Here is a 27,759-nt window from a genome sequence, read left to right as displayed (position 1 = left end):
GGCTCCCTGCATGGAGTCTGCTTCTCCCTCTGCCTGTGTCTCTTCCTATGTGTGTGTGTGTGTGTGTGTCTCATGAATGAATAAATAAAATCTTTTAAAAAAACTTTAAATAAATAAAACCAACGCACCCTATGGCTATCCCATCTCAGTTCCAATTTCCCAGGCTTACAGGGCTGCAGTCTTCCCTGACTCCTTCTAATCCTTTCCCCCCACCATCCACTCTGTTACTAAGGAGTGTGCTACTCAGTTATTGTAACCTTGCTGTTTACCTTCTCACCTTTACTACCCAACATGGAGACTACCAGAGCTCCTCCTCCCTACTGTCCTATTCGCCCTGGCTGGGTCAGTGTTTCTAAAACATGGCTTGGAATGTCCACAGCTCCACATCAATTCCACATTCACTGAGTTCTCCCTTTGTGGAAAGCATGATGTGACACATTCTAGGATGCAGAAATGATGGTCTGCTTACAGTCTATTGGGGGAAGAGTTGTACACAATTTTAGTTCAAAAATAGAAAGCAGTACTAACTGAATGAATGAATGCATGAAGAATGGCCCAGAAAACTATAATGGACATTCGGTAGGAAAGACAACTTATTTCTAGTTGGAGAGGCCACTTGATCTGACTTTAAAGGACAGAATTTTAACATCTTAAGAAGATGGGGCAGGAAGGCAACTCCAAAGAGAAAGGAGGAGCACGCTCTAGGAAGGTAACGGTAACTCGTGCAGGAGGTGCTTCACACCGTCTGGCCACCCCACGGGAAGGGAGGAAGGGGGACAGCAGAAAATAAGAGTTTTGAATCCAAGTTAATCAATGTGGCCGTGAGCCTACAGGTGCAGATTTCTGATCACCGCTGCGCTGACAGCTGGCAAGCCGGGGATGCTGCAGGAAGGACATCTGAGCGGAAAGCAGCGCGCCTGCTCTGTTCAGGGGATGCTGAGACCCGCCTGGGGGAGGTGCAGGCAGCGGGTACGCAGAGGGCACGGACGCCAGATTCCTGCACAGGCGGACTCGACAGAACTGGACCACGGGGGGTGGGGGGTGGGTGGGCAGTAAACGGAGAGGGGTGGAATGGCGTCAATTAGGGGCCTCCGGGCTTCCAGGGGGGCTGGCGGGCGTGCCAACAAGAGGCGGCGCACCGTTTGGGAATCCCGCGCCGGTCCGCCCGCCCAGGGCAGCTGAGCGCCGACCGATCCATCCGACACTTTCCTCCGCGGCCGGCCGGGCTGGAAGCCCTGAGCCCGTGCCCGCCACCACCGCCGCCCTCTTCCTGAACGCCTGTGCCCTCTCGTCCCCACCGGTCCCCGGCGCCCAGCCAGGGGGCACCGCGCACACACACACACACACACACACACACCCCGACGCCGTGTCCCGCCCGGGGGGCGCAGGCTGAGGGCGCACACAGGGCATCGCCCCTCCCGCCAGCCGCCAGCCACACTCGGCACGCAGCCCCCTCCCGCCCTCCAAAGACGCGGAAGGACTCGCACTGCGCGCCCGTGATCTCGCGAGACCTGGCAGGCCCGCCCCCGCGCTTGCCCGCCGGAAGCGGAAGTCGGGCGAATGTCGGCCTGCCGCCGGAGTGGCTCCGTTTCCTTGGAGAGCTGAAGTAGTGGCGGATCCTTTGGCCGCGGTGTGGGCCAGAGGTGGGTGCTCCTGCGAGTGCGGCGGGCCGGCTGCCCGAGGGGGGCCGCGGGGAGCCGAAGGGCCGCACGGAGAGGGGACCCCTCGGCCTGCGCCTGCCCTGGCGTCTGGGACGCGGAGGCGCTCCGGGAGGGAGCGGCCGGGCCGGGCCCTGGGGGCGGCCTGGGGCGTCTCCAGGGCAGCGGTGTCCGGCGTCGGTCGCCCGCACCAGAGTTGCGTGCGGTATGACTTATAAACTAGAAGTGCTGCGGGACGAGTCCGGAGGGTTGAGCCCTTCCTCCTCCCCTTCCACAGAGAGAACGTGCCCGGTTCCCCTCGGCGCTCCGAGGGGCGTGCTGGTTCGGAAGGCCCCGCGGGGCACCGAGATCCAGCCACCGGCCCCCCCCCGACCCCACACACCTATTGAGGGTTTCCTTCAAGGGAATCAAGTGGGTTTTTTTCTCTCCCACAGATCGAAACAACATAAACATTACACGTTGCAGCTGCCTCAGATTGCTGGGGTGAGTAAAGCTCAGATCCGCCAGAATTCTGTTTAAATCTCATTCTCACTGATGAGCTGATGAAGGTGTCTGTTCACTTGCGGGACGGCATCGCGGAGAACATGTAACAACAGAGGAGCATTGTTGCGTGCCTTATACTCTTCGTTCCCGTCGGGGGTGGGGGGATATGGATCGTCCTTGTGCAGATTCCTGGGATTCTTCTAGATCCTGGCACGATCTTCCTTAGCTGAATTTATGACCCATCATCTCTTGGCTTTGAGGGTTTGACATCAGTTTGCCGATCCTGGACACCCTGAAAGCCTGAGGGCAGTAGCCTCAAGGAGAAAATTTCTGGGTAGTGCTTCTTGCATCCACACAATACTCCTGGTTTAGTTTTGTTGGGACGAGGGCAAGAGTATAAATATTGGCCTATGTTTTGAGGGATTTGGAGGAAAAACTAATGAAGAAGCTGTCTTTGGCCATCATGTGTCTTTGTCAAAGGCTTTTACTGTAAATTGAAGTAATATGGGAAGAAAAATAATTTTAGGATGTCAGACAGGAGGGAAAGATTTGGTTTTAAAGTTTTAGTGTGATGATACATATGTCCCAAATCAGAACATAGGCTTTAGGAGTCTTGAGGCAGAGAGCAGAAAGATGAAGTTTGGGTTAGGAGAGGCAGGGATGGAAGCACTGACGGCTGCTTGGCCAGGGCAGATGAGGGGGCCTGGGGTGGGGGGGCTGCCTACAGAGTCCTGGTTGAGCTGGCTTCCAGGTCCTAGATAAAGATGAAGTGAGTGAATTCTCTGTTCCCTGGCTTCTCAAGGATGAGGCCTCTTGTAGCCTAAGCCACGTATTTCTCTCTCAGGATGTGGGTGCAGAAATACTACCTGAATGAATCCATACTTGGCCTGGGGAACCCAGCTGAGAATAGGTTTCAGGGTGTTTTTCGCCCTTAGACAGTATCTGTAGTTATTTTGTTTTTTTGTTACAGAGTACATTGGATGCCTTTAAAGTACCCTCAACTTCAGTAGCTAGTAGCTGTTCATTTAAATGTCTATTTGCCTTTCCATTTTCATGTCTCCTGTATTTTCAGTCTTTTTTACTGGTTTTCTTTTTCTATAAACAACCTCAGGCACACTGTCCTGGGAAAAACTGGAGATAATCTCCCAGTAACCCCTTGGCTCCTGCCTTTTTTTCCCCTCATGTTCAGCAAAGCTTCTTGAAAGCCTAGTCTGTAATCTGTAGATTTCTACTTCTTACCTTCCAGTTACTTCTCAATGAACTACAGTCCTGCTTCAATCCCTAGTACTCTAAAATAATCACCTCCTAATGGCTAACTCTAATTAATTTTCTCTTCTTGGTTCTATCATTGTGCCATTTAACACAGAGGACCCTACTATCCTCTTGCCTTCTGTGGGGAGCTCTCCTGGTTCTTATTTGTGTGTGTTGTTTTCCCCCTTCTTTATCTCCAGCTTCCTCATAGGTCCGTGTTCAGGATTCTGTTCCTTCATACTCTTCTCATTCCGCATTCTTCCTGAGGAATCTCATCCATTCTTATAGCATTAGCCACCAACAAATTGCCTATGTTGCCCACATTTATCATCACCCGAGTCCTCAGTTCCAGATAGGTAACTTGGAGTCGGCTCTCCATGTGGATGGACAGACCATAACTAACTTCAGATAGTATCCTGGCCCACGCTTTCTGTGGTACCTATGGCACCGCAGCACATCCAGTTATTTGGCTAGAAGCCTGGAAGTTATCCTTTATTCTCCTCTCTTCTCCCAATATTGAATTAGTGGTTAATGTCTCCTGGAGTTCTTGGAAAACTGTGCTCAGTGTTATTGCTGCAGATTGAGCCCTCCAGTACCACAGTAATCTGCCTTTGGTGTGTCCTCACTAATCTCTTCTCTACCTGTTAGAAGAAAAGTGGTCCTTACTGATAGTTTGCTTTTTAGGTTTCTCTGCTTAAACCACTTAGGTTTAGGACTCCCCCTTGCCTACCAGGATAAGTGCAGAGTTGTTTACATTGAACACAGTTTTTCACAGTTCAGTCCCTGCCTATTTTTCCAGCTTTGTTTCTTTCTTTCTTTTTTTTTTTAAGATTTTATTCATTCATGAGACACACAGAGAGAGAGAGATAGAAAGAGAGAGGCAGAGACACAGGCAGAGGGAGAAGCAGGCTCCACGCAGGTTGCTGGACACGGGACTCAATCCCTGGTCTCCAGGATCACGCCCTGGGCGGAAGGCAGCACTAAACCGCTGAGCCACCTGGGCTGCCCTCCAGCTTTGTTTCTTGACATTCACTGTTTCTCTCTTCGTATTTACACCGCATCTGTCTCAGACTAGACTGAGAGCTCTTTGGGGATAGAGACCATGACCTATTTTTTTTTTTTTTTTGAGACCATGACCTATTGTTCACCTTTGTATCCCAGGCACCAGTTAGCACAATGCATATATTACAGAAATATTACAGAAATACTGAATTGAATGTTTAAAACCATTTTAAGTTTAAAAGTATACAAAGACTTTTATGAATACCTTGCCTAAAATTAGTCATTTCTTAGTTTTTCACTGCCTGGTGACACAGTCTTGTTTTTTTTAGAATTCTCATAGAAACATTAAAAACTGTACAGAATTTCAGAATGACAGACACTTCTGAAGCTGTTCCCAATTTTGAAGAGATGTTTGCCAGTAGATTCACAGAAGATGACAAAGAGTACCAGGAATACCTGAAACGCCCTCCTGAGTCCCCTCCAATCATTGAGGAATGGAATAGCAGAGCTGGTGGGAACCAGAGAAACAGAGGCAATCGGTATGTATTACTCAGGAGACATGCAGATACCTGATGTGGGAGAGGACAGCTTTAATCCGTGAGCCCATAAGGCCAGTGAGGGCAGGGACCAGTGTTTCTGTTAGGTATAGTATACCTCGTGCCTGGTACCTGCCTACACACAGTGAGTGGCTGATACATTTTGCTTTAATATTTTGTCAGCACTGTTTATTTTTTTCCTTGTTCAATTGTGTATGTGTTTTAATGTTCTTTCTTAAAATGTTTCTTCTGTGGACTAACATTTTATTTTCTCTGCAAATATGCTATATGGATTCCATAAAGAAGGCATTGTCTTTGGTTTTACTTTAGAAAGAAAGTTATACAACGGAAATTTCATCTATTTAATAATTCAAAGTAGATAAAAGGAATAAATGACCATACTGTTTTTGTACAATCAAATAGAATTGTTTGATTCAAAACTATCATTTTGTGGGTTTTGTGTTGTGATCTTCCTATTTCTCTGCAAAGTGTATCCAGTATAATACTGGAAGAATGATTTAAATCTTAGGGAAGTTTTGAACAACTGGGGCTGTATATAACATTCTGCATAGAAAAATGTTTTTTACTCTCTTATTTACAGAGTATTAGACTGAGAAATAAAATGCACTGGAATAGATTTGTCATTTGTGTTACTTAAAAGAGGAAGTATAAAAATCTCTTTGTTTTGTTGTTATAGGTTGCAAGATAACAGACAGTTCAGAGGTAGGGATAGCAGACGGGGGTGGCCAAGTGACAATCGATCCAATCAGTGGCATGGACGATCCTGGGGTAGCAATTACCCACAGCACAGACAAGAACCTTACTACCCCCACCAGTATGGACACTATGGTTACAACCAGCGGCCTCCCTATGGTTACTATTGATGGAATGTCAGGAGCTCTTGGTAAAACCATTTCATCTGTTAACATGACAAAAGTTTGTATCTTCTGTTGGTCATAGTTTTACATGATTTTAGAGAATGGATTATTAACTTTTTGGGACTGTGACTTAAAAAAAAAAAAAAAAAAGAAATCTTACCGGAGATGTTATGGTTCAGTATGCCCCTAAAAAGGTTGTGGATTATATTGCCTGACTTCTACCTCAGATTCTTCTGTTTCCTGGCTTAATAGTGCTTTGAATTTGGTGTCTGTTTTCCTTGTTTGACCTCCAGGATTTCTGTCTTTGTTTTACACAGAAATAAAAACTTTAAAGTAGAAAATGCTTGATTCTACTTTGTAAAGTAAGGAAGTATCCATATACTCAGATGTGCTCATTCCTAAATTTTTACAGAGGTTGGTACAGTCAACTCATGAATGTACAACTATGCTTACTTGTATTGTACGTAACATCAGCAGTTAAAGGTAAAACAGTTGTAGATGCTTCTTTTGGCTTTTGTTGTCATGACCGTGGTACTTTATCATTACTTATTCCAGGTATGAGTCAGCTCCACAATCGCTTTGGTCTCTTTTTCAGAGGGATATCAAGAACAAAGTGGTAAACTGAGGAAGGGACCCTCCTCAGTTTCAGTGTCTTGATCTAGTGGTGGTGAGAGTGGGGCACACAGTCATTTCATTGCAAACTGCAAGGCTTTTGCTAACTTAAACGAAGCAGATCAGAATTCACATGTTATACAAAAGTCTGTGTAAATGTTGCCCCTTCCTTTTCTGTAGTATGTATATAATGCTGCATTCTGACTACTGACTTTTCTGGTATTTAATGTACCAATGACTTGTTTGTATGGTATTATATTCACTTCCAAATGTGCACTTTTGCTGCTTCCTCTTGTATAAGTATAGTGATGCTATAACTTCCTTTTAGACTGATCATTTTATTCCAGATCACTTTAATGGCCATTATAATGGTGTAATTCAAATAAAATACAAGATTAAGCAATTTCTCAAGTTTTGGCAGTTAGAGCATCCATTAATATGATGAGCCTTCTGGATTTTTTTTTTTTTTTTTGTACTTTCCATCAAATCTGTTGAAAAGGCTTATTTGGCTTAAGAGTAGTATTAAGAGTAGAAATGTCATCTTAGGGAAAAAGAATATAAAGGCAACTTCCTAAATCTGCCTTCTGCTGCCTTCTCTCTTAGCACTCCACTCTAGGCCTTGAGGTTAACTTCTCCAGGCACTACTTTTCCATGCTTGGGATCCAACTCTCCCTTCCACTCCCCTTCCTGAAGAGCAATCCTTTCAGGTAGCTGTTTGATTGGAAAGGATCTAATAAATCAGGTCTTCACACTAAGAGGTACATAAAATTTTAACAATAAGATAAGGGTTTTCCCTGTACCCCTCTAATTACATCAGTAGGCATAGTGCTGTTACATCTTTATCTTGATACTATAGATAGCCTAGAGAATTAAGAATGGCTTCACTGTACCCCAAGATCTTAAAAATATCTTGTCAACCAATAAAGCACAGTACTGACTTGCTGGGATAGTAGCTGGCCACAGCTTCAGAACAGGATCCTGAAGGTCCTCTGCTGTGCTAGCTACTCGCACTAATTAGGGGGACCCATGGGTACATGGTGCAGGTTGGAGTGAGGGATGGGTCTCAGGAAGCCTCAAGGAAAGGTTATTTTCCTGCAGTATTTAAATATTTTAATACTGATACAGTATGATCACAGATGGCTTGAGTATCAGTCGTACTTGAAAATATAAGAGTCCTTTGAGCATGAATTATTTCTGCATTCTGCATGAGTAGCCTCTGTGGTGGTGGTTTTTTGTTGGTTTTTAAATAGTCACCATTAGACTCCCCCCTATATGCTAAAAACTGAGAGGAAGTAAAAGTCATGGTTTCTGCTTCATGTGGGAAAGACAGTAACATTTTTAAAAAATTAAGGATAATTTAAAAGAAAGTTAAAATAGTGTCAAATGTTACTAACCTCAAATAGTCTGCTGTAATAGCCTAAAGCATTAAGCATAAGGAGTCCTGGCTTCCACTCCTGTCCTTACTAAGTGTATGACCTTGAGAAAAATTAGTTAAACATGGAGCTTATTTGCTCTCCTGTAAAAATGAGGCTAATACTCACCCTGCCAGTCAGGGTCCTGATAAACCTAAGTGACCAAACATACAAGTGCTTACGATAGAAACTAGAGCTTCTATTAACCCCCCAGTGGCACATAACTGGTACCATATAAACATCTGTTGAACCAATGAGAGGGAATTTCTAAATTGTAAAGCACAGTGTAGATCTAAAGGATGTCGAGTAACTGATAGAAGATAAGGTAGGGCAGGAGACTTTGAGAGTAAAGATTTGTGATTCTTACATGAATTAGTATATGAATTAGCAAAAGAAGAAACTATATCCTTCAAAATATAACATTTCAAATATCAAAGAAAATGTATGTAAATATTGAGCTAAAATTCGTAGCATTTGCTGTTTGGAAATTGGCACTGATTTAAAAATGTTAAATGCTGATTATGGAAACACCAGGTTAATATCCTTTTGAGACCAGCTTGCTGGAGACTTAAGATAGAAGGGTTTGTTTTTTTTCTTTCTTGAGTGCTAGAAGGATTTGAGGTTATCTAAAGTATTCATAACCATGGGTCACAGCTCTAAGGATAGTTTGATCTCTTGAAACCAGACAGGAAAAAGACATCTTGTGAGATTTCTAGAATGATTTTGGTTTTCAAATTTGCATTCCTTATAATGCTCAACAGACAGGATGTAATTTTCTCTTTGTGATTTAGGTGCCTAAAGGAAAATCTAGAACTTGATGATAGAATTAAGAGTTATGAAATATCAGCTTTTAGTTTAGAATACTAAAATGGAAGAAAATGATCTCTTGCCCTGAACACTACTGATAACATTAATTCTGGATTCTAATAAAAGCACCACACTGTTTCTGAAGACCGTTATTTTAACTCCTTAAAAATTTTTCCTAGACCTATCCTGTTTGATTCATTCAACCCAAACACAGTTTTGGCTGTTAAGGAAACCTATGCCCCTGGCCTTTGCCTTCTAGTTTTTGTATCCCCAAGAAGTAGATTCAAATATTATACCACTGGACTCCAAGGTAGCCTTGAGCAAGCATCTCCTCCTTTCCAGAAGTCTAGACCTCTACTAGGACCAGCTTTTGAGGAAAATAAGGACAGTAGCAGAGATCCCTGAACCCATGAACATTCTGGGAGAGAATGGCCTGGGTCCTGCTGGCTACCTGGGCTCATCAGTAGGGCTACATAGCTTCAATTCCTGTACCACTGCTGAGGCTGCCAGGTGCCTGAGAAACATTCTTATCTGAGGAGTTGGTTACCAATGCCCTCAGACTGGGAAAGTGAAGATAAGCTGTGGGTAAACCCCCCATATTTTAAGTTCTATAGGATGGTATGGGAGAACAGGTTAATGAAGAGGACAGGTCTTCCGCCAAAACTGCTAACATCTAATCTGACTGCCCCTTGCAGAATTAAGTGAAAGCATTTACAGAAAGTATGCATCATGGGTATCAGCTGTGCCTCCAGAAGTAGAGTGGGATGTGGGGGGACCTCTGGGCTGACTTGGGTGCAAGAAATGCAGCTCACAGGTCGTTCCCCAGTGTCTCCATGGGCTGATGGGTTAGTTGGTGTTTTCATTCCTGTCCCTAATGGACACACAAAGCCCCATGTATTAATTACCAGTTAGAAAAACCAGTATTAAAACCATGTATTAAAAACCAGTTTCTCTGGGTTTCAGTGACTTCTCCTGAGACAGCTTCAGGGGATGATGTGATGATGATCTCATGGTTTTTTTCCACTGCTAGTGCCTTTAACTCCCTAAAGGATCTCCAGCCTTTGTCTGAATTACATAAATAAAGCTGCTCTAATTGCTAAAGCCCAGAGCTTTTTCACTTGAGTGTTTGCTCATTTTAAAATGTATGTTTGGTGTGCATACAAAATAATGAACATTATAAAAGTGAAGCACCACCAGTAGGAAGAATCTGCACTCACCCTGCAATTATAGCCTGTCGTGCATGCTTCTCTTTTACTATGCCAACACAAAGAACTGTAAACTTTATATACATTTGTATTTTTCCTTTTTTACTAAAGTGAGATTGTATATATAAATATATACACACACATATATTATTTTTTGCTCATAATATAATAGACATCACTCCAGGTCAGTAACTATAGATGAAAAATTAACAACCTAATACTCTATAGAATGGATTTTCTGTTCTTCTATAGGTAGACAGTGTTCCCCCTTTTTTGCCTTTTTCACATTTTTATGTGTTCTATGAGGTATTCTCCAAAGTAGTATTAGGTTAAAACATCTGTATTTTGGGGCCACTGGGTAGCTCAGTCAATTAAGTGACTGCCTTTGGCTCTGGTCATGATCCTGGGATCTTGGGTTCAAGCTCCAGCATCAAGCTTCTTGCTCCTCAGGGAGTCTGCTTCTCTCTCTCTCCCTCTGCCCCTGCCCACTACTTGCACTCTCTCTCTCTCTCATAAATAAAATCTTTAAAAAAAACACACACACACAAAAAAAAAAAACCCTGTATTTTTATTGTCATATTTTCTAACTAACACTTAGTAATTCACATTCCCATTAGTAACATACGAATGTACATGTATCTGTCTCCCCTCTTCCTTCCTAGGACGTCAGCTGTTTGTCTAGATGGCCATGGGCTTTTTTGCTTTTGAAATCGAGAACTTTACTAGGTTTTATCTCCTTGTCAATCATTCTTTGTCAGTGTCCCCCCCCGCCCCTCCGCCCTGGGACACTGCACTTATTCTTTAAAATCATTTTTTTTTCAGTATTTTCTTGATTATATCTTGAAATCTTTGTTCAATTTTGGGGGTTCTTTTTCAGAATCTCAATTATGTCTGTGTTGACTTCCCTTTGCCTGACTTAGCCTTGTCATTTTCTTTCTTTGCTCACCTTTCTCTATTCTGGCCTCCAGATTGTCATATTTTCAGCCTCTTCTTTGTTGTTTGCAACATGGCCTTTATTTCCATTATGCTTTTTATTTTTTTAAAAGTTTGAGTAGCCACATTTCAAGTGCTCAGTAACCACATGTGCCTAGCAGCTACCATAATGACAGCACAGTTTGGGAAGAGGACTAAAGGCCTGGAGTTCTGTTGACTTGATTCCCTTATTCTCCACAGTTCTCCAACCCCCCAATGTATCTCTAAGGAAATGGAAGGCTCTGAAACAATCTGAAAGCCAGTGTGATAGTAAACCCACTTCTGAAGGAGTTTCCTGTAGAAATGACCACTGAGTTTATAAACTATGCTGCCAAGTTTGCCCAGACTGTTTGCCCATACAAGGGGATTGGCTGGGCCCTGGGGCACACAGCTAGAAAAGGATTACAAAATGCTGAAAACTATCAATTGAATAAGAAAGACTGTCAGAGGAACGCATGTGTGGGCAGAAGTTGGTGGTCTTCCCCAAGCCTAGAGAAGGGGAGCTCCTGTGCCAGGAAGTGTCCACATCCAGTGTTATCCCAGGAGAAGGGATGATGAGATAGAGTCTATCTCAGATGGTCATAGCTCCTCTGCCCCACCCCCTAATTTCCTGGGTTCTGAATCCAAGCATCTTCAAATGATGACTGGCTTCTTGAAGAGATTTCCCAAAGCAACAGAATGTACTCACTAGAGGATCCCACTATACAGTCTATTTGGCAGGTGTGTCCTTCACTCGAATTAATAACCTGGCATTGTGTTTAGAAATTAATCCCTTGCCAATTTTTCAGCGTGATTGCATTTTCAAAAACACCAACTAAATGGGATTTCTGAAAGCTGCAGAATGAAAGGAGACACTCAGGGCCATGCTGACTCCACTGAGGTACTGAGCTGGGACCTCCAAGTACTCAGGGTGTTTACCACCTCACTGGCCCACACTCAACTCAAGGAATGAGGGGATAAGCCTAAGAAATGTCTCCAAGACCAGACAAGAAGGATCTGTGACACTGACTGGTAGGTACTACAGAAGACATTTCCTACTAGTACTGCTCACTTCAAAAGGAACAGTTAGTCCCTTCAAATTGTGTGGCTTTCTGCTGTTGCTTTATGGTGACACCTCTTGGCTGTAAATTGAAAATCTAGCTTCTTAAAAATTTTAGTCTCTACATTTTAAAAACCTATAGTTGGGGATCCCTGGGTGGCGCAGCGGTTTGGTGCCTGCCTTTGGCCCAGGGCGCGATCCTGGAGACCCGGGATCGAATCCCACGTCGGGCTCCCGGTGCATGGAGCCTGCTTCTCCCTCTGCCTGTGTCTCTGCCTCTCTCTCTCTCTCTGTGACTATCATAAAATAAAAATAAAATTTAAAAAATAAAAAAAAATAAAAACCTATAGTTGGGACATCTGGGTGTCTCAGTGGTTGAGCATCTGCCTTGGGCTCATGTTGTGATCCCAGGGTCTTGGGAATGAGTCCCACATCCAGCTCCCCACAGGGAGCCTGCTTCTCCCTCTGCCTTTGTCTCTGCCTCTATCTTTCATGAATAGGTAAACAAAATCTTTAAAAAATAAAATTAAAAAAAAATCTGTAGTTGGGGTCACAATGGGTTTTTAAATTTATATTCTGTATTACAGCTCAGGAAACTACTTAACCAAATCCCTGGAATCTATAAAAGGGGGAGGGAGGGTATGCTGGCAGCCCACAGCCCAGAGAACTGCCTCCTGAAGTCTAAGTTTTTAGCTGTTTGGAACTTTAAACATTGCAAAGTTGCCACCTACATCTGCTTCTCCCCACCCCCTAGACACCAAAGGAGTGGGGAGAAGCTCAGAGCTTTTCTGAGTGGCCTCTTTTCCTGCTGGAGGGGGTAACGTGGACATGAAGCCTAGAGCTGTTGCCTTTTTGCCTCTGTGAAGGAAGTGGGACCTAAGGATGGAACTGGCATTGCAAGCTAGTGAGTCAGGGGAAGGAAAGAAAGGGATCCTTTATGACATTACTGAGCTGCTGCATCAGACTAATCCCTAAGTAAACCCTACTTCTGAACTTGCCAGGTATTGGGCAAACAAATCCCTTTATTGTATAAGCCAGATACAGCTGGGTTTCTCTTGTCAAGGAAAGCATCCTAACCGTGATCCAAAAAAACATAAGTAAAATGCCTTTAGAGCTAATACATTGGAATGTATAGGGAAAGAGTAGGAAAAGTTTTGAAGCCAAGACCAGGTACAACAGAAGCACATTTGGAGGCAGTATGGCTTGATGGTTAGAAAAGAAGGCAGTGAGCATAACTCATGTTCTGTTGTTAGTGTTGGCTATGATCTTGGGTAATCCAGGTGACTCTTGTCCTTGGTTCCTATCAACAGAGTAAGACTTGTACTAGATGACTGTTTCCCAGCTCTTTCACCATCAGTAGTTTTTATTATTGGTCCTTCTTGGAGATTTTGTATTTTAAAACATTTTGTCTACCAGTACATTTTCTCACATACTTAGACAAAAGCACACATCTGCTTTGATTCTGATCAGCAAAGATAATGAACTTATCTGCCCAAGTCACTATATTTTGCATTGGATATTTAAAAACAAAGTATTTATTATTAGCTTCTGAAGCTTTAATGTAGATACGATTTTTTTTTTTTTTTTTGTAGATATGATTTCTGATAGGCCTTTACAAATACTGAAAGTAGCTTCCAGGCCCACTTCTTTTAAGGATCTTTGGAGATTCATAAGAACTACCAGTTTGAAGACTGTAAGTTACAATCCAATACAATCCAATAGGACGAAAATTCAGTGACTTCCCCAAAATACTTAACATTAAATTATAAGTCCTGATTACTATTTACTTTTTCACAAAATGCTCCAGAGTTTTAAAAAGACACAAAAAGCATTTTTGTATTTAGATAAGCCTTTTAAAATATAAAGACCACAAAGCAGTGTGACGGGTTTTCTTCTGTCACTTGTAAACTCTAGAGAAGGGAATCCTCAGAACACTGGAAGTGCTGTGGAAATAATCTTCATTTACAATCAGGATAAACTGCATTCAGCCAGGAGTCAAGGGGTCTTGGTTCTAGCTGCCATCCTGTACGATGTGATCCTGAACAAGTCTCTCAACTTCTGGAAGCCCCACCACAGGATGAAAGGGGCTTGAAGATCCCTTCCAGCTGTTCCTGTGTAATGCGATGAGATCGGACTAATGTTCCAACCTGTTTGGGGTCAGGGATGTTAGAACCTGAATTGAACAGAAGTACTTTTTAAATTCCTGCTTCTTTTTTGAGTCCTAAATTTTTTTTTTCATATTCTTCCATGCACTGAAATATATTTTCCTACTTAACAGCCTCTTCACTAATAGCAATTAAAAAAGCTTCTCAAGGATGTATTTCTCATAACTTGCTTTTATTTCTTCTCGACTTGTTGCTTTAATTTCTCCAAGATCTCTTCAGCAGTTGTGGATGCTAATAGCTTCACCACTTTTTCACGAGATTTACCACCCTGGACCAAAAGAAAAATTGGTGTCAGGATGACCCACTGAACATTTTAGTGCTATTAGAGACAGCAGAGCTCAGCTGTATCCATCACAGCTGTGTCTTTAGGGGGCTGCCACAGGTGGACTAAGCTATTGCTTTCTCTCGGTCATTTCTGGATTTCTGGTCTAACTGAAGACTCTCTTAGATTCCACCTTACTACTAATGTGTACAACTCTCCAGGGTTTTTACCTTCATACATAGATTTCTGTAATAAAAACTGGCATTAAAATTTCAAAATGAAGAGTCCAGATGTAGAATATTGCATTTTTAAGTACTTCTTTGTTTAAATTAAAAGTGAAAAATTATTTGTAAATTACCAAACACTGGGGTTTTATATAAACTTTGTATAAAAATAATTCCAAATATAGAACAAATTGCTGTTCTGTTACACATTTCTGAAAACTCCAAAAAAAAAAAAAAAAAAAAAAAAAACCACACAAATGCTGTAATTCCACAACCAACTGAGCCAAGGGTTTCATTTTAAAACATCCTTTAAAGGAGGTAAGATCTGAGCAAGGATTATCTATAGGGGTAGAAGTGGGAAGTGCCTTTCAGGCAAATGTCAGAGTGTGTGCACCGACAGAGAATCAGAAATGACCTGCCACAGGTGGGAGATATATTGAGGGAAGTGGCCCAATGGGAGAAATTTTTAGATGCAGCCTTTTAACCAAAGACTCTGAATGCCCACTGGAACCTGATCTAAAGAGTGTATCTCTAGAAGCATAGTTGGATCTCACTCCTGCAAATAATGTTTCAGTATGTCTAGAGTGATGCCCAGGAATGTGTGTTTCAGACATCATTCCCAGGTGATTCTGATACCCACACTTACAGAAAATTCATAATACTAATGATTTCATCTGGCTTTCTCTCTTCCTAAAGGAACTCTTTCAGATTTGTCAGTATGGTGATGACTTGAAGGAAGAGACAAGCAAGATCAATCTGACAGCAGGTACAGGGATACATGTAGGAAGAAAATGCTCGAAACGGTAGCTAAAGAACACGTACAGAACACGGTCAGTCCGAGTAAGGATCAGGGCATCAGGAATGAAGACTACACAAAACTCACACATTTTAGTGATTAAATGAGAGTTTAAAAAAAAAAAAAAACCCTAATTTTTCGACTACTTGGAAAAGAATTCATTTTTATAAAAGAATGGCTAATGTGTAATTATCGAAGCTGTTTCCAGAGAGAGAGACCTACCTTATCCAAAACCACATCACTCTTCCTGAGCTCCAGGACCTTGGAAAGGTACCGACAGAGCTCGGCATTAGCCTCTCCTTCTGATGGGGGAGCTGCGATGGCCACGCTCACGGCTTCTGCTGTCACGTCTGGAATGAAATCAGTGAGGACTGTATCCTTAAGGAGCAAGGATATTTTGTAAAAGGGTTTGCAGTTGCCTGGCACAGAGTGGGTTTTTCACTGATAACTACTGCATGAAGAAATGAACAAGTAAACCACTCCCACTTGAGGGAACATAAACATGATAAATATGCCTCCACCGTTTCAGGAAACAAAGCCAGAGAAAACCAACATTTACCCTGCCCTGTGGACCAAGACAGGCCTAGTGTCCCGTGCCTTAGGCAACTAGAAACTGCCCAATTGATAGGAAGAGAGAGCCCCAAGGCAGGACCAGGAGCTGGGTGTGAATGGGCGAGTTCACAGGTTCTGTCATCAGGAAAAGGAGTACTGAGCTAGATTGAGCTTATGTGGAATGCTGCTTAATGCTTTTATAATACAGCATTTAAACATTTACATAGCACTTGGCACAACCTGCCTCTAGTTCTCCATGGTTATTCTGGGGGAAAGAGAAATACGTACTCAAAGGAGCTTGCAAGTGAGCGTAAGCTGGTCCCCATGTGGGGTCACGCAGCCATTTTCACACACTTACACCCTGTCCACCTGAATGGCGTGGCCACAGAATACACAAGCACTAAGTGGCACAACAACCTACCTCCTGTCCTGTCACCAATTCCAGTTCTAAGATGTCCCCATTTTCCACACTTCAGTACCTTTCAAATGCACCTACTGTGTCTCACAATAGGTGGGAAGAAAGCATTCATGTGGATTGTCTTGCCAGTACACAAAATACTTGTGTACCTTCTGGCTGATGGCACCTGGGATTTAATGACACATGACATATGCCGAAAGCAGACTGTTCACTGGGACTCCTCAGAAAACGCTGGCCATGGTGGGTGCAGCCCACACACAGCCAAGCTAATATGGCCACTAGCACAAATGAGGCCCAACACCCCAATCCTGAGAATTCTCAGGTCTTGTTTTCAAAGTATAAAAAGAGAAAAGAGAAAGACCCTCACAACAATTCAGATCAATGGTCCTCAAACTTCTTTCCCCACCCAGAATACCATCCCCAACCTCACCCCCACACAAGTTCCCCTGGACTCCCAACATGTACAATAGATGAAAACACAGCTGCTCCGGAGCCCTGCCTGTTGACCGACCGGCGTCGCACCTAAGAGATCTCTGAGGCACCTTTGGGCTCCAGGGAACGGACTGAAAGCGTCTTAGTCCAGTACCCCACCCCACAGAGAGAACTGGGCCCAGGAGCTGATGATCAGAGCTCTCAGATACCAGGTTTTCCCTTCCTCCTTGGGTCGATGGTCATTAAACTCAACCAAAGTGTCTCTCTTCTCTCTTTCTCTGGCCAATGCCTCTAGTCTAGGCTACCCATCTGTCTACATGTGCTCTTTCTAAAATACCGTATTTTAGAAAGCATACTTGGTATGTTTTCAGCATCGTATGTTCACTTTTGACACTGGACTTACACCTTTACATTAGAATCTAGAATTTTAAAATGGGGAAGCGTCTAATCCCACGTGCGAGAAGTACACCGACTGGACCGGATCAACTCTGAGCTACCCCAGGCAGAGGGAGGATGGAGGGGGCCCCCGTGACTCCCACCTCATGTCCACATATACCTGTCACAGCGTTTTGTTTGGACCCTGGCTTGGCGCGGATGGCTATGGTGACACTACCTCTGGGATCCACCGTCACAGGGCCTAAGGAAGGAGGCGGTCTCTCTGGCTCCTGGCTCTTCCCCTAAAACGACAACCACCACTCGACAACTTGACGGGCTGGAGGATACCTTCCCACACGTGTGCCTCCCTTTCACCGTTAACCAAGACGAGCCCGTCGCGCGCGGGGATTTCTGGCCACCGGGGGAGGTTTCCCAAGCGTTCGGAATCAGTTCTCCACGAAGCCCTCCGATCCGCCCGAGTGTCCCCGCCGGCTGGGAGGCCCCCGGCCCGGGCTCCCCGTCCCGGGCTCCCCGTCCGGCTCCCGTCTCGCACCTCCCGCAGCACGCGCTGACCAACGCCCGCGAGCCACCGGGCCGGAGGTGTGCGTCCGGGGGAGCGGAGGGGACGGGAGCCGTGCCACAGCCGCCGGCTCCAGTCACCGGCCAGAGGGCGGCGGAAGGCCGCAGCAGCCCCCGCGCCCGCCTCTCTCCCACGCGCCTCCCACCCTCCCCCTGCCACGGGGCTTGCCACTGGCCTTGTTCGTCGCACCAGCCTTCTTGGGCATCTCGGCGCCCAAGGGGAGCCCCGCGGAGGCCCGGGCCCCGCGTCCCGACACGAGCCGCCTCAGCCCGCGGCCTAGCCGCAGCATCCCCGCGGGGGAGCCGGGCGGCGGCGGAGCGGCGCCGGAAGAGCCCTCTGCGCCTGCGCACGCGGCGGGCGGGAGCGGCCTGGCAGGCCCGCGCCCCCGCTCCGGCTCGAGGGCGACCCCTCCCTGCCGGCGGGTGCGCGGCGGCTCGTCCTGGCAGGCTGGAGAGCTGGGCCGGGATCCGTCCGGGTAGAGACGGCCCTACCCCTACCGCACCCGTCACCCCACACAGCCGGGAGCAAGGCCGTGCTACCGCTGGTCTCCTCTCTACTCTCGGGAGTAAAGGGTCGCAGTGAGCGGCGCGGCTAGCCCAGGGCCGGAGCGCGCCGGCCCCTGCTGCCCTCCGGCGCAGCCCGCGGGTCGATGCAGACCCGCCCGGTGCCGGCGCCCAGGACCGCCCGCTGTAAAGGACGGGAAGGGCCATTCTGACGTGCGGAACGGCAGGAGATGAAGCTGGAGGCGGGCAGCCCCGGGTGTGGCGGCGTGGCCGGTGGAGGCCGGAGGTGGGCGCCCGCCGCCGACGTGGGGGATGGTGGCCGGGCCCGGGATGAGGGCGGGGGCCGGAGCCATCATCTCCGGGACCTTCGGGAGTGCAGCCGGGGAGCGAGCCCGGGGCCTGAGCCCTGCTCCCCGCGACGCACCTTGTCAACCGCGGAATCTCTGCCTGTGAGGTGGGCCTCCCAACGACGTACCTCATCCCGACCGCGTCGGCGCCTCACGCGGCGACACTGAGGCTGTTAGGAACACTGGTCGCAGAGTAAATCCCGGAGTAGTCTCCATTCGCCCTCCTGAGGGCAGCCCAAGGCGGAAAACCTGAGGCCCCAAAAGAGATGAAGCAGCAGACAGAAGGCAGCTGAGGTTCCTGCTCTATGGCCCTAAGGCAGCAGCCAGGCATCATTTGTGTGGCAGTACTTCCTAAATGTAACATTAAACCTCACGTAACTAGAACCCTTATTCCAAAACGGTGTCTTACACTCAGCTTTCAGAAGAAAAGACGACGACAAAAAATAATAATAATAAAATAAAAGGATAATAGGTATTTATTTTTTTTCAGATTCCAGGGGATGTCCATATCAGTCAACAGTTCCAGTCCTTAACACCCTCTACAGCTACCTTCAGTTACAATCATCCTTCAGTACAACACACATGAGAAGCATCCAAAAGGCCTCGAATGTCAAAAACACATGAACTTACCCAGGGCACACCATACTTTGTAAGGTACGAGTACTTCCCATAAGTTACTACAGAGTGTTTGCTGGTTAATCTTTAGTTAGCCAGAGCCACACACCCCATAGATGTTCCAGTTAACTGAGGTTTAGAGCCCTAAGACGATGTTACCAGAGAAAAATGCCCCTTCTTCAGCTATTCTGAGACCTCTGCCACCAACACACCTCACTACCTTCTTGAAAATATAAAAGGAAGTACGATTTTGGATGAGAATTTTTTTGTCCTAATTACTATTATTTAGAAAACCTCAATTCTTTTTACATTGTTACTTAAAAGAACTGTGATTTTTAACAATCTCCCCAAACTATTTGATACAACTTAATTACACATAAGTTTTATTTTTTTTTACAAGATAATCACTTTCAAGGGAAAAAAGTATTTATATAAAAATTCTGCTTTATAAAAAAGTACGTAAATGTTATTCTACCAGGCATACTTCCTATCCCTTCCTAATACAGCTGCACCTGTGACACGAGAGGCCATAAATATGAAATGCATCTTCCCTCAGGTAGAACTGTGTAGGTGACAGAAAGTATACTTTCAGCAGGAGTGATTCTGTTGGATATCTTTAAAATTTCAAAGTAGCTGTTAGAAAGGTCAGTATTTTATTTCTTGTTCTGTAATATTATCGCCTGGCCACCACCACCAGCGCCATCTCAATCTTGGGCATTCTCAGGAGCATCCCCCATACAGATACACAAGTACAGTGCTGCACTTTAGTGATACAGAATCCAGTCTAGACTATACCTTTAGATCCTCTGTTTTTGCCATATTATTGTGAATCTATACAAACTCCATTTATATTTTAAAACCGTACTATGTAACACATGACTATATACTATTATAAAATATCCTTTTTTGTAAATACATGGAAAATTTTCTTGGGCATTTATTAGGCCTACTTTAGCAATATTCCAAATGCTAACAACCGATTACTTCGAAACTCCAAATATAAAGTCAATTTTCTTAATTTTCTGAAATTAGTTATGTGAATTAATGAGAATTCTGTAGGAACACTGACCCATCTCAGCTCATGTAACCTTCAGAATACATAAGCCGGTAAGTCCAACTCCTCTAATCTTCACAACAGTTAAAGCAACAACACTACCAGCTGTCTGAAACAAGGATCTTTCTATAAACTGTTGAAAGACCGTGAGTCAGCTATCTACAAAATTATACAAGATAAAGCTGAAAGAACCGCATGTTTTTTTTTTTTAAGTTCTCTTTAAAAAGAGAATCCAGTTCTCTTTTCCCTTAAGGTTATAAGAAAATGGAAATTCTGCTTTTAAACCATGCAGAGATTTAAATCAACATTCTTCATCTCCTCTAAGAAACTAAAATGTTTCTTATCTTACAATTATAAATATTCATGACGCTCAAACTATTTTTTGTGGCCAGTTTTTTATGCCTTTGATATTAGCCAGTATGGTACTATTTAGCCAAGATGTATGAGAATGCTAAATTATGTATAAAATATTATTTCTGGTATTTGTCCATCTTCTATTGAAGTGCCATTATTATTGCCAGGGGAACTGAAAAAGAAAAAAACAGTCTTGCTAGCAGCAGGTGTCTCATGCACGACTTTCTTCAATCCTTTTGTGCCATAGTGGGAATCTGGACCCTAAATGAGAACAAAAGGTTCATTAGTCATTTTCACTTAATAAGCAATTTAATGTGGTGTTTTAATTAGATTAATGATCTATTATATTTCATTATAGTTCTTATATGAAATTTTATGTTAAGCCATTTAATGGAAAATAAAGTTTCTGCTACTTTAAAGTAGCAGAAAATCATTAAATCATTAAATTTTAAATCATTTAAAATCATTAGAGCCAGTTAATGATTAAAAATACTGACTGTAGAGGTCAGCTTTTAGACAAGAGTGAAATGGTTTTATTTTTTTAAAGATTTTATTTACCTATTCATGAGAGACACAGAGAGAGAGGCAGAGACGCAGGCAGAGGGAGAAGCAGGCTCCATGCAGGGAGCCTGATGTGGGATTTGATCCTGGGATTCCAGGATCACACCCTGAGCCAAAGGCAGACGCTTAGCTGCTGAGCCACCCAAGGCATCCTGTGAAATGATTTTTAATTTTTTTTTAAATTTTTATTTATTTATGATAGTCACAGAGGGAGAGAGAGAGAGAAGCAGAGACACAGGCAGAGGGAGAAGCAGGCTCCATGCACCGGGAGCCCGATGCGGGATTCGATCCCGGGTCTCCAGGATCGCGCCCTGGGCCAAAGGCAGGCGCCAAACCGCTGCGCCACCCAGGGATCCCCTGTGAAATGGTTTTAATAATTATCTCCTGTCAAACATTTAATCTCCTGCTCAAAGGGCTATGTCTTAGCTCCCAGCTTCCGTCTTTCTCCTCATCCTAAAGGTTTTACTGTCAGTGACTCTCAGCTTCTGTGGAAAATTGCTGTGACATGCAAGAAGAAACCCACCAGTTCACCCCCTGGAACATCCTGGAAGACCCTTACTTTGAGTGTTGCACATGCCGTGTAGCACACGTTGGGCAGGATCTCTATAGGTTCTTTGAACATGACCCTGAATGTGTTAGCAGTTCCATCACAACTGAATCCAGTATCGTTTTGTCCCAGGGTCTGTTTTTTTTCATATTCGATGATCTGTAATGTTTCAAAGAGAAGATACACTTCAGTTGATGTAACTGAAGTTTCAGAAAAGAATGCAGAGCCCTTAAAACAGAGGCTGTGTCTCTGCCGTGTAATTCTTCTCACCCCCAGAGACAGCTCTAACAGTCAGGAGTGGGGAGGATACCAGCTCATGACCTCGGCTGCGGGACAGAGGGGCTTCCATGGAAGACACACAGTTCGGGGAACTGGTTTTAGAACGCTTGGATTTTAGATACTGTGGAAAATGGGCCTTTGTTCCTTGCTAGTCTTGCTGCTAGAATATTTGCAGAGCCATTTCCTATGTCTAAATGTTATATACTGAATTAAAATGACCTGAAATGCAGTATTCAAGTATGCATATATCAAAAATGTGAAAACCTTGTGTTTTCAATTTTGTTCCATCATCTATGCCAGGCACTGAAGGACTCACCCTCAAGGAACTTCCATCCACTAGACATATGTACAGTGACAACTCAGTACAGCATTTGCAGTAACGGCTATGCATAAGGTCAAGCAGTTCAGTGGAGGAGAATTTTATCTTGTCAGGAAGGGGTTAGGCTGCACAGAGGAAAGCTTTAAAAGCTCCAGTTAGAGCCCACCCTGGGTTACAAAGGTCCATTTGAGGGGGCAGCAGGTGCAGAGGCGGAGGCTCACAGACCTGCCTTTTTTGCATACATCAGATAAAAACAGGAATGGTAAAAAAGACCAAACCAGTAGATGCTGTGTGAGGTGAGGACAGTGGTCATCTCTGCAGGGATAGTGACCAGAAAAGATCACAGGGAGACTCCCAGGGCGCTCAAACATCTTGTTCCTTGATCTGGCTGCACAAGTGTGTTCAGTTTGTAAAAAGTGAAACACACATACTGCTTAGAAATATGTGCACTTTTCTATACATAGATCACAGATCCATAAAAAAAAGACCTGGCATGCTGGTGTCCTGGGGTAAAGTAGTAAGCCCCAGCCTCTGGCTGTGGCAGTATAATCCACAGCAAACTGCCACACTTCCCTGAGCCCCAATTGTTTCATTTGGTGGAAACCCTGCTTTGCCTTCCTCCTAAGGCGGTTATAGGAATCCCATTAGAAACTCCAATTTTAGCATATGTGCTGCCCAAGCGAGCACCTATTAGAAACTCCAGCAACACCAATGGCAGATTGTGTTGCAAACACTTCAAGTGCATCCCATCACAAAGCTGTACGGTGGGCGCCACGGCTGCCACAGCAGACAAGGGAACTGAGGCTGAGACACTCTACATGATTTGCCCACCATCGCAGCTCAAGGTGGTTGAGCTGAGACTCAAACCCAGGAGGATCTGCCTGGTGGTGGATCTGGAGGGGGCGTGACGCTAGCCACTGGGGGAAGAAAATAAACACAAGTCCTATTTCTACTCATTTTACTCAGTTTTTATTATTCTACCATTTCAATATACCTATATCCCTGATGCCCTCTCTTGGGTCTGAAGATTGTACAGCCTGCTTAAGTGGGTTCACGGATCCTCCTGGGATAGGATCTTAACACTACTTATAAAGTGAAATGGGGAGTGCTCATGAAAAGCCTTTATACCCCTCAGAGGTTTGCTATGGTTTTACTGTACTTAACACAAGAAAAATAAAATTTTCTAACCATTGAAATCTTTCAAAAATAAATAATTTCAGTGGGTTTTGAACCTCAATTTGTTAAAAATATTTAAAATGTCATTAACTGGTTTGTAAGAGTAACAAATTTACATCAGTGATGTAAATTTATCAGCGGATTTCTTATTCAAAAAAATATTTATTCAAATAATCTCTACGCCCAAGGAGGGGCTCAAGGTCACAACCTCGAGATCAAGAGTTGCATACTCTTCTGACAGAGCCAGATGGGCACCCATCAGCTGAATTTTTTTTAAGATTTATTTGAGAGCCTGAGTGGGAAGGGCAGAGGAAGACTCTCAAGCAGACTCTGCACTGAGCCCAACATGGGATGGACTCCATCTCACGACCCGAGCCGAAACCAAGAGTTGGGAGGTCTGACTGCGCCTCCCAGGCACCCCAACAGAGTTCCGATATAACTGTAGCAAACAGGATTAGACTATGAGCATGTCACGAGCAGAGCCAATAATGTGGTTCTTCCATTCGTAGCAAGGTGTCTTTGTGAGGTGGTGAGGAATCTTTTTAAGCTATCATCCAATCAGACCTCTGAATCGTTCCATATTTGGAAAACTAATGATGCATTTTGAACACAAAGGTCACCAAGGTTTTCACTATTAAAACTAATGTATTAATAACATTTTAGGGAAGGCAGTTATTTTGATAAAAGTTTTCAAACACTGTTTACTTCCTCTTCTCATTTCTATTGTTTCCTTATGCAAAATTATCAAAATACAGTATTGCATTGTATGTGCATAGTTTGTAAATACAAGTCCGCTTCATAGATGTGTTTCAAATACGATTTTACTAATTGGGGTGTGTAATCACGATAGTGGAAGAACACTGGTTTACTGTAAGGGAATGAGAGGTACCTAACTGAGGTGGAACACATCTCAAGAATGAGGCAGGGCAGAGTCCAACAACCAGAAATCAGAAGGTGTTTAGTTTTGAGAAATTAGACAGTTTCAAGGGCTAAAGTTCAAAGTGCTGTGAAAAACAGCAGGTGGATGTTTTAAGACAGCCAATGCACAACAGGAATGGCTGGCAGAAGTATTCCTGGAGAAAGGAGAGCTCCTTATATACTAATGCTTCTGTGAAGGACCTCAAATCCCCTAAAACTCCTCTTTGGTCGGCAATAAAACAAAAATGTCCTGGCTTTCTGATGGCTTTGATAATTCTACTGAAACCTGGATTTTGTTAAAATGAGATCTTATTGTAAAATCACATTGGTTATATTTCGAGATGATATATAGTGAGGAAGAAAGTATACCTGTATATTCACTTGATAATCCGTGGGACCATGAATAGATCCATATAAACCAAATCCGACTATAGAGATTCTTCTATTAACTGTGAACCTGAGAGAATGAAGCCAAATATAAAATAATACACATAATTCAGTAAGTATTCACAGTCTGAAGGCTTATAAAACTTTTTTTTAAGTGTTACCTGGAATATCTAATTTTGCCCATAAAAAGGAGAACTGTCATAAATGTGACATCCTTGGAGGTGTCCTCTGTTTACCAAAACTCTAGTAAATTTAACTTAATGCTAACACTTAAATAGAATTTTTCTCTACTATAATTCTTGAGAGTCAAAGAAAATTTAACCTAAATACCCATTTTTGTTATATTGGTAATTTTAATGGTATATTAGTCTAAATATGTTTGCATATCTTCATGAACACAAACGTGTCCGTCATTAGGCCCAAAGCCCAGCAGTCCAAACTACAACTTAACAGCTTGAGGAATACTTAACTCAGAGCCTGTCAGGTTCAGGTAGTGGGCCTGGCACCAGGGAAATAATGGTCAACAGGCCAGTCTGCCCACACTGCACCCATAGCCTAATGGAGGACACTAGTAACAGGCAAGTGAGCAAAGGACTCCATCAGTAATTATGGGCAGTGATTGGAGCTGGGAAGAAAGGCTGCCAAACAGAACACTGGTGGTGCAGTGCTGTGGCCAGGACCTAATTTATGCAGGTGGATCAGGATGAGGTTTCACACAAAAAAAATGGGCAGGTCAAGAAACAGACCCACCTCACTCCATTTTATGAATGTATAAAACTGACAGTTAAGTACAAACAGCCCTGGGAAACTGATCAGAGATGATCTGTGAACGTAAAGCAGGGACTCTCATCGTCTTCTGTAGCAACTTGAGTGATCACTGTTCTCACTACCACACCACTTACTTCCTGTCCCGGGTGCTGGGCTTTGGGTTTTTAAGTGAATTATTTCCTTTAATCATCATAACAGCTCTATAAACTAAGTAACAGTATTGTTTTTATTATCTTCAGTTATAGTTCAAGAAACCGAGGTTTAAAAGAAAAAGAAACTGAGGTTTAAGAGAAATGAACTTGCCTATATCAAAAAGTCGACTTAGCTGGGACACAAGTACAGGACTGCTTGGGTCAAAAAGCCAATGTTCTTAATACTATGTCAACCTCTCAGTACAGTCCAAGGACCACCTTAAAATTTTTTAAATATATCATTTACAGTTTTTTTATTTTAAAAAGTTAATATATTCTCTGTAAAAAAAATTTAGAAAATGCAGCTAAGCAAACAAAGTAATTTTAAAGCATTTCTAAATCCAGAGATAGCCCCCATTTATCTTCTGGTGCATTCTCTTTTCAGACTTTTAGTTCTATTTTTTAACAATGGGAAAAGAAGAGTTATTTTCTATGACCAGGTTATTTTAAAAATCATCTCAAAAAATATATATATTTTTTGCAACTTCCTTTTAATTTTAAAAGGTAAACAATTACTGTATTTATTTCCTCACTGTTGGATAATCTAGGTTATTTGCTGTTTTTGTTATACAATATTGCCATATGAACAATCTTGTAGGGCCTCAATTATGTCCTTAGAATAAATTCCTAGAAGTACAATTGCTGAGAAAAATGAAAGGCATGTTCTTAAGGCTTTAGATAAACATTATCAAATTGCTTTCCGCAAAGACTAGCACACTTTCCATCCCAACAAAGATCGACTCTATGTCACACTCAGTAATCCTGAGTATTTTCATTTCTTTGTGCCACCGAGAAACTGATGACTCACAAACTCTATTTGATTTGACGTTTGAAAAATCGTCGTTTTTCAATCAAATGACGTTTGATTTGACTGACAAATTCTATTTGACGTTTCTTTGATTACCAGGGAGTTAATACATTTGCTCATATGCTTACTGTCTACTGGATTTTCTCTTTAATAAGAAATACTCATGTTCTTTTCCCATTTTTCTCTGCTGATGTCTTTTTCATGTGGATTTGAAAGGCCATGTTATACAGCTGTGCTTTGTCATTAAATATTCACTACAGAAAGCATCCTGTTTGTCATTTATTTATCAACTTTATGGTGGGTTTGCAAGTAAAAATTTTGGATTATCTACAGTCAAATTATGATCTCTGCCAAATTTAAAGAGACCTATCTCACCCACATCGTAACATTCACCTCCTCTAGCATTCTCATGATTTCATTTTTTTAATGTTAAAATTTAACTTTATACAAATATTGGTAGATGAGATAAAAAAGGATCTAACCTTATTTTCCCAGCAGTTAATCCTTTTTTCACCTTCTAAATTTCTTCCCTTATATTTTAAATGCTCATTTGTTAGACTGGTTTCTGAACTCTGTAGCATGTTCCATGCAATACTTATTTTAACTTTATAATACTTTTCATATTCAATCCATACATTTTTTTTTAAGATCTTATTTATTTGACACAGAGAGAGAGAGAGAAAATATACACAGGGGAGAACGAACCAGGCTCCCCGCTGAGCAGGGAGCCCCGACTCAGGGCTCAATCCCAGGACCTGGGGATCAGGTCATGACCTGAATATGAAGGCAGATGCTCAACTGACTGAGCCACCCAGGCGCCCCCATACAGCTCTTCTAAAAAGAGAAACATTTAGTCTTCCAGATTAATTTTAGAATAATTTTCCCAAGCCGCTCCTCCATACCAAACATAAGTGACTTTGGAAAGGAACTGCATAACATACCCAGTTAGCCTGGAAAGATTGATTCCAAAGTTCTCCAGTTCTTCATAAAGGTATGAGTTTGTGTTTCTTTTCTTTTTTTTTTTTTTAAGATTTTATTTATTTATTCATGATAAGACAGAGAGAGAGACAGAGGCAGAGGCAGAGGGAGAAGCAGGCTCTGTAAGAAGCCTGTAAGAAGCCCGACACGGGACTCGATCCTGGATCTCCAAGATCACGCACTGTGCCGAAGGCGGTGCTAAACCACTGAGCCACCTGGGCTGCCCTAAGTCTGTGTTTCTTACTGTATTTATTCCTGCTCCTTTACGTTGTCACAACAATAAATGGGATCTTTT

General features: G+C 43.4%; 3 protein-coding genes across 4 annotated transcripts in view; 1 reads left to right on the top strand and 2 right to left on the bottom strand.

Annotated features, from left to right (window-relative positions):
• Positions 1-1,527: 1,527 nt before the first annotated feature.
• Positions 1,528-6,312, top strand: RAMAC (RNA guanine-7 methyltransferase activating subunit). Of its 2 annotated transcripts, none has more exons than XM_055326466.1 (4): positions 1,528-1,643; positions 2,093-2,141; positions 4,755-4,933; positions 5,628-6,312. In XM_055326466.1, the coding sequence occupies exons 3-4, from the start codon at positions 4,764-4,766 to the stop codon at positions 5,812-5,814; spliced, it is 357 nt and encodes a 118-aa protein (XP_055182441.1). In that variant the 5' UTR covers positions 1,528-1,643; positions 2,093-2,141; positions 4,755-4,763; the 3' UTR covers positions 5,815-6,312. The 2 variants fall into 2 exon arrangements, with proteins under 2 accessions (XP_055182441.1, XP_055182440.1); XM_055326465.1 differs by having other exon boundaries at positions 1,534-1,643; positions 4,724-4,933.
• Positions 6,313-10,394: 4,082 nt separating this feature from the next.
• Positions 10,395-17,990, bottom strand: CUNH15orf40 (chromosome unknown C15orf40 homolog). Its single transcript, XM_055326464.1, has 4 exons — positions 17,835-17,990; positions 17,261-17,381; positions 15,525-15,652; positions 10,395-14,288 (listed from the first exon to the last, which is right to left on the bottom strand). Exons 1-4 carry the CDS (start codon positions 17,946-17,948, stop codon positions 14,193-14,195), a joined length of 459 nt encoding a protein of 152 aa, XP_055182439.1. The 5' UTR covers positions 17,949-17,990; the 3' UTR covers positions 10,395-14,192.
• Positions 17,991-18,967: 977 nt separating this feature from the next.
• BTBD1 (BTB domain containing 1) overlaps positions 18,968-27,759 on the bottom strand; it is a 40,765-nt gene continuing 31,973 nt past the window's right edge. The window contains exons 6-8 of the mRNA XM_055326675.1: positions 24,702-24,789; positions 21,653-21,799; positions 18,968-20,793 (exon numbers count right to left, since the gene is read on the bottom strand). Coding sequence (XP_055182650.1) covers positions 20,635-20,793; positions 21,653-21,799; positions 24,702-24,789 — 394 coding nt within the window. The 3' untranslated portion in view covers positions 18,968-20,634. The remainder of the gene's footprint in view (positions 20,794-21,652; positions 21,800-24,701; positions 24,790-27,759) is intronic.

Source organism: Nyctereutes procyonoides, unplaced genomic scaffold, assembly GCF_905146905.1.
Source record: "Nyctereutes procyonoides isolate TBG_1078 unplaced genomic scaffold, NYPRO_anot_genome, whole genome shotgun sequence".
Classification (NCBI taxonomy): domain Eukaryota; kingdom Metazoa; phylum Chordata; class Mammalia; order Carnivora; family Canidae; genus Nyctereutes; species Nyctereutes procyonoides.
This window is presented reverse-complemented; position numbering and strand designations above follow the sequence as displayed.